General features: G+C 33.5%; 1 protein-coding gene across 1 annotated transcript; it reads right to left on the bottom strand.

Annotated features, from left to right (window-relative positions):
* Window positions 3,684-4,413, bottom strand: LOC107621618 (aminoacylase-1-like). Its single transcript, XM_021113883.1, has 2 exons — window positions 4,204-4,413; window positions 3,684-4,114 (listed from the first exon to the last, which is right to left on the bottom strand). Exons 1-2 carry the CDS (start codon window positions 4,396-4,398, stop codon window positions 4,022-4,024), a joined length of 288 nt encoding a protein of 95 aa, XP_020969542.1. The 5' UTR covers window positions 4,399-4,413; the 3' UTR covers window positions 3,684-4,021.

Genomic DNA, 6,240 nt, shown 5'->3' with positions numbered 1-6,240 from the left:
CGCATCAACACAACAAGGCATGTGTAGCGCTCAGTTCACTAACTTAATTGAGCGCTCCACTGGAAGTATGCCCCAACCCATTTTTAAACAAATGCCTCCTGACCCAAGCCACCAAGCACCACAAAACCAAATCAACCCATTTCATTGAAGCCCTAAAGCAAGCAAAGCCCATGGATATCACTCAAAGGCACAAGACACAGAGAAGCTAGATTAGGAATTTCATTTTGTAATTTGTTTCTAATTTCATTTTCATTTTCATTTTGTAAAAAGCCTATAAAAAGGCATCTGTTCCATTTTAGAAAAAAAGGCTAGCTCTGCTAGAGAGCATTAAGAATAGGATAGAATAGAAAGCTTTCTTTGAAACACTCTTAATTTTTCTGCACTTTTACATTTCAAGTATTGCAATTCAATTTTCCAGTTTCATTTTCATTGAGCTTGATTTACTCTTCTACAATTTTACTTCTCTGCAATTTACTTTCTGTTGCTTTAATTTCATCAAATTCACCAATGTTAGCTTGACTAAACTAATCACTCACTAAAGTTGCTTAATCCATCAATTCCTGTGGGATCGACCTCACTCTAAGTGAGTTTTACTACTCGATGCGACTCGGTACACTTGCCGGTGAATTTTGTGTGGAATCTAATTTTCCACCCATCGAGTTAACTGGACCGGTTAAATGATTAGTTCCTTGTTAACCCAATCAAACCAGTCAGTCCAGTCCGGTTTTTAGAATTTCGGTTTATTATAATATAATGTTGGGAGTTTGGAACCAACGTTTTCTGTCATATTCTCATGAATAGACAATTAATCTATTGATTGATGCAGTGGATAATTTAGATCGTAATATTCAATAAAAAAAAACGGAAGAGGACATTATTATTGATCTCTGGAACGGAGGGCCTTTGTGTTTGTTAATAATTTGCACATTGAAATCACAAAGGAGTCTATTGTGATGATATATTTTGGTTTTCGACACTCATGGCTTTGTCTTTTTGTTTCTCCTTATATTTTTATTTAGTTTTTTTCTTATAATGAATCCAATTTGATAAACAATAAATATTCTTGCATTACTTGCTATAAATAAGTGAGGAATTCCTGTAAAAGGATTAGAAGATCCCACAAAATTTGAATTGCGTGTCATTCTTATATTTTTGTATTAAGACATTCATATAATTATATTTTATTGTATCATAGTTATATGTATATGTATGTGAATTTAAGAGTAATATAGATAAAAATCATTATGTACATGCATATATTTAGGTTAAGAACATTGAGAATTAAGAATTTTTTTTCTTAATCAAAATTATTCTTCTTTTTTGTGTGTTATACAAAAAAATTATTAATTTTTATATGTAAATGTATGTTTATAATTAAGGTCTCACAATATTATATGGTTGTTATACATTGTGTTTTATTGTGTAACACCATTATTTTTATATTATGTGAGCATCTTCAATTTTTATTACATAAAAAAATTAGTAACAATTTAGATGATTGTACTCAACTATTTTATAAAATCTTGATTTTGAAATAAATTAGTTAAACATTATACTTCCAAAGTAGTATTTTTTTTTTTTGTGAAAATTTATTTATTTGGAACATTAAGAGTGTGGTGATATGTAATTCATGTGAATATTGGTCGACCCAAAAGAAGGTCTATATTTGGTAGAGTTACATATATATATTAATGATAAATATATGCTTGGGTAACTAATTAAAAATAAATCAATGCATATCATTTATACGGGAAATAATCGGCACAAAGAAAGTTTAATGTTTGACCAAATAATAAATAATGAACCTTATGTTTAATTTCTATTTGATTATGCAACCATTAATCGGCCCAAATGAAAGTTTGTGTTTGGCCAATTGATAGAAAATATATGCGATAAAAAATAGATATAATTTTCAAGTTTATATGTGAATAATGAGTCGATCCAAAATAGGCTTATTGTTTGACTGAAATCACTAAATTATGTTGAAAATATTTGGTAAGTCGCACTAAATAAATTTATGTGTAAGTAATTTTTACGGGTATGGATTGGCCCAAAGAAAGTTTTGTATTTGGCTAAATTATATACGCACTTATGATAATAAACATGTAATACTTATCTAGTTTTATGTGAATAATAAATATGTCTAAAGATAAACTTATTGTTTGACCATATTTATTATCAATGTTTAATTACTGTATTAAAAATATCGATTACAAATTAATATTTCTGTCCAAAAACTAAATACTAACGTTGTGCTAGATATTTATGATGAAGCCACCATCATATAAATTTTCTTTATACAATATGTAACTTAAGTGAACATATTTTATTTTAAAATTAAGTTTGTCAATGTATGTATCTAGAATTTGTATTAAAAATGGAATAAGTCTCAAATAACAAAATTGAACCTTGAAAAGTTAGATTGCTCAAATCGTATAAATCTTGTGATCTTAAAGTATGAGATTCTAAAAGACTCACGATCAAAAATAAAGGTTACTACTATAAAAAAATTTCCTTAAGAATAAGAAATACAGAAACATTATATTAAAAGTAATAAGATTTGAAACAAGTATGACATTTGTCTTGTAAGCAAAATAGGGTGTATACACGACTCCAAATCTCACGAGCGCAATGACATCCAACAACAATGTTTGAAGGATGCATCCATTGATGGAAAAAGCTAGGACGTAACATTGTAATCGCCAATTTGCCATTCTTTATACTTTGATTCTGTTTCTGGACGTTCTTCAGATGCAGAATCGAAACGTGATGGAGTTTTGTCCTTCTCAAGATGCTCTTGTAATTCATGACCGCAAATCGAGAGTTGCAAAGTGTCTCCAGGTGAGAGAGTTATTTTCAGCGAGCTTCTCGGCTAAAGGTATGTTGAATGGTTTGTTGGCGGAGGTGGCGGTTGCATTCACCATTATTTGCAGTATCTTCAATGGAGTCTTCGTAGCTGTTGGTGTTATCAATTGAACTTGAATCATCGGCCATGAATCTGTATGGCTCGTGATACCATGTGAACATTCATAGAGAAAGAGAGAAGAAAGAAGAGACGAGAAAGAGGAATTATGTTGTTGTCTAAATATTGTGATTATCCATTGAGTCTGTTAGAGTGCTAGCTATATATAGTATGGAGTAACAGATATAACTAACTAAGAACTCTTGGACAATTCTGTTTTGCCTAACAGCTTTAACTAACACATCAGTACATCACACTTTACTATCCGAACAAGAATCTTGTACGAACTAATGTAGCAATATCACTAGCCAAGGAATAATGCTGAAAAATCGTTAATTTGAGAAGCAAGCGATCATTGACCATGTTAACACTGTTTTGAGAGACAATTAGACAAAGCCCTAAAGACTATGACACCCCAAAAGACAAAAATAGCAACCATGGAGCTCATGAAATACAGTTTGACCGTTGAGTTTATGTCAATGAGGGAAGAAAACATCAAGAATGAATTACAGATTCATGAAAGTACCCAGTTACTGCAGTGGGTAATATAATTATCTACTCTCACTATGAGCATGGAGTTGAAGCAACCAAAGAAAAGGTGTCCAAGATAACTTTAGTGTTGGAGGGTTTCAAATACTATTGTTAACTTTGTCACAGGTAAATGATGTTTAAATCAACACAATGTCTCAACATGATATGCACAAATAATACAACTCAAAACTCAATCACAAATTAAGATTTACTTCTTTTTCTTCTCTATTATTAGCTTTTAATTGCCTTATGGGGCAGACAACACAGGCTACATTAGGTAGCTGAAATAGGAGTCATACAAAAAAGAATGTTTTGTAGCTGGAGACAAGTTTATAAAATAGTGTATCAAATTTCCTATATTTTCATAGGGAGACAGATATTGTAGTCTGTATTTGTTACCTATTTCAACTACCAACAGTAGCCTCAGATATTTATTCCAAAGAACATAGTATATCATATCCTTTAATATTTTTATACATTAGCAAAGCAACCCAACCCCCTACTTATTTGAGAAACAACTGCTAGATCCTAAGGTTGTGATGGTTCTGGAAACAAACTCAAGGAACTTATCAGAGACTCGTATACCTCTATACCTTTCAAGTACACTGTTTCTCGTAGATGCTGCAAAAGTTAAGGTCGCCAGAGTTACTTAAAGAATAAACAAAATATCATTTAGTCATCATAAATAAATAGGAAAAGAATTTTCAAACCTCGTTGTGGTCATGGAGCAAGATGGGAGTGTTTCTCATTGGAGAGAAACCAAGAACTGGAATTACATTTTTTCTAAGGAATCGGGCATCAGTAGTCGAAGCAAAAACTTCAGGCTTTGAAAGCTTTCCTCCAGCTGATGTTATAGCTTGCTTGAACACTGACCACAATGGATTGGAATCATTAATTGCAGTCATTAACGGCTGTCCCAAATAGTCTCTAATGGGTCCTTTCTCAATTAACTGCAATATTTAGTTGCCCAAGGACAAGACGAAATCATTATGTTGCGCTCAAGGTGTGAATGACAGAGACCGATATTTAACAATAATCACAACTTTATTAATGTCTCTTGGTTTGTTAACAAGTAATTTACAACATTTCTTATATCTGTGAAAAGAAAGTTAGAAATTAGAGAAATTCTTGCGTGATCCCAATGCGCTCTAAAAGCAACCAAATCTATCCGTAATAAGCAATTTTCTAGTTGTAACCGCTGGTGGTCACTGCCGGCATCGCTTGTGGTAACGATGGTGGAGTGTCTTCTCACGTTGGTTGGAGGAAGAGGAAATTAGCGTTGTAGAAGGGAGGCATGGTTTGTGTCTTTGTTAGGGGAGGGGAACATCATCTTAGATTAGTTGTTTTTTATTTTTTCTGCCGTCAAAACGACGCCGTTTTAAAGAAAATTAAAAAACTGGAGCCTTTAAAAATCCAGCTGGTTTGTCTGGTTTATCGATTAATTATCGGTTTAACCAATTTTTCTACCAGTTTTTAGTAAGACGATTTTGGGATTATGATGACATGTCATCATGTCATGTTTTTCTATACTTTTTCATACAAGAAATTGATAATTAGTGCTTAAATACTGCATTCTTTTGCCCTTAAATGGTATATTTCTTTGATATTTTGATTTGATGAACTTTGTAGGAAATAAGAAGAAAAAGAAGCAAAAAAGCACAAAATAATTTAAAAAGGAAAAAAGAAGAATTTTGGGGCACGCTTTGAAGTTTGAGCACGTTTTCGAACTTTAGGCCACGCTTTTAAAAGCGTAGCACATGACTATAAAGCATTTAATTATTAATGCCATCATGATACATATGCACATGCATTACCATGAATACCACGGCCAATTAAAGCATGCATGCATGCCATCATGAACCATGCATTATTAAATTGGCATTATTAATGATCTTTACGGCATTATGGTGCACGAATTGTAAATCACACTTTCACAACTCGTACCGCTAACCAGCAAGTGCACTAGGTCGTCCAAGTAATACCTTACGTGAGTAAGGGTCGATCCCACGGAGATTGTTGGCTTGAAGCAAGCTATGGTTATTTTGTAATTCTTAGTCAAGAAATTAATAATAAAAATGGTTGGGTTTATGAGAAGTAATTAACATAAAATAAATAATACTTGTTATGCAGTAATGGAGAACAGATTGAGGTTTTAGAGATGCTCTGTCTTCTGAATCTCTACTTTCCTACTGTCTTCTTCTTCACGCACGCAGGTCTCCTTCCATGGCAAGTTGTATGTTGGTGGATCACCATTGTCAATGGCTATCATCCATCCTCTCAGTGAAAATGGTCCAAATGTGCTGTCACCGCATGGCTAATCATCTGTCGGTTCTCACTCATGTTGGAATGGAATCCGTTGATCCTTTTGCGTCTGTCACTACGCCCAACACTCGCGAGTTTGAAGCTCGTCACAGTCATCCCTTCCCGGATCCTACTCAGAATACCACAGACAAGGTTTAGATTTTTCGGATCTCAGGAATGGCCGCCAATAATTCTAGCCTATACCACGAAGACTCTGATCATGAACCAGGAGGCTAAGAGATACATACTCAAGCTAGTGCAGATAGAACGGAGGTGGTTGTCAGGTACGCATTCATAGGTGAGAATGATGATGAGTGTCACGGATCATCACATTCATCAGGGTGAAGTGCGAGTGAATATCTTAGAATAGAAACAAGCGTGATTGAATGAAAAACAGTAGTGATTGCATTAATTCATCGAAACACAGCAGATCTCTTCACCCCCAA

This window comes from Arachis ipaensis, chromosome B10 (assembly GCF_000816755.2).
Source record: "Arachis ipaensis cultivar K30076 chromosome B10, Araip1.1, whole genome shotgun sequence".
In the NCBI taxonomy this organism is placed as follows: domain Eukaryota; kingdom Viridiplantae; phylum Streptophyta; class Magnoliopsida; order Fabales; family Fabaceae; genus Arachis; species Arachis ipaensis.
This window is presented reverse-complemented; position numbering and strand designations above follow the sequence as displayed.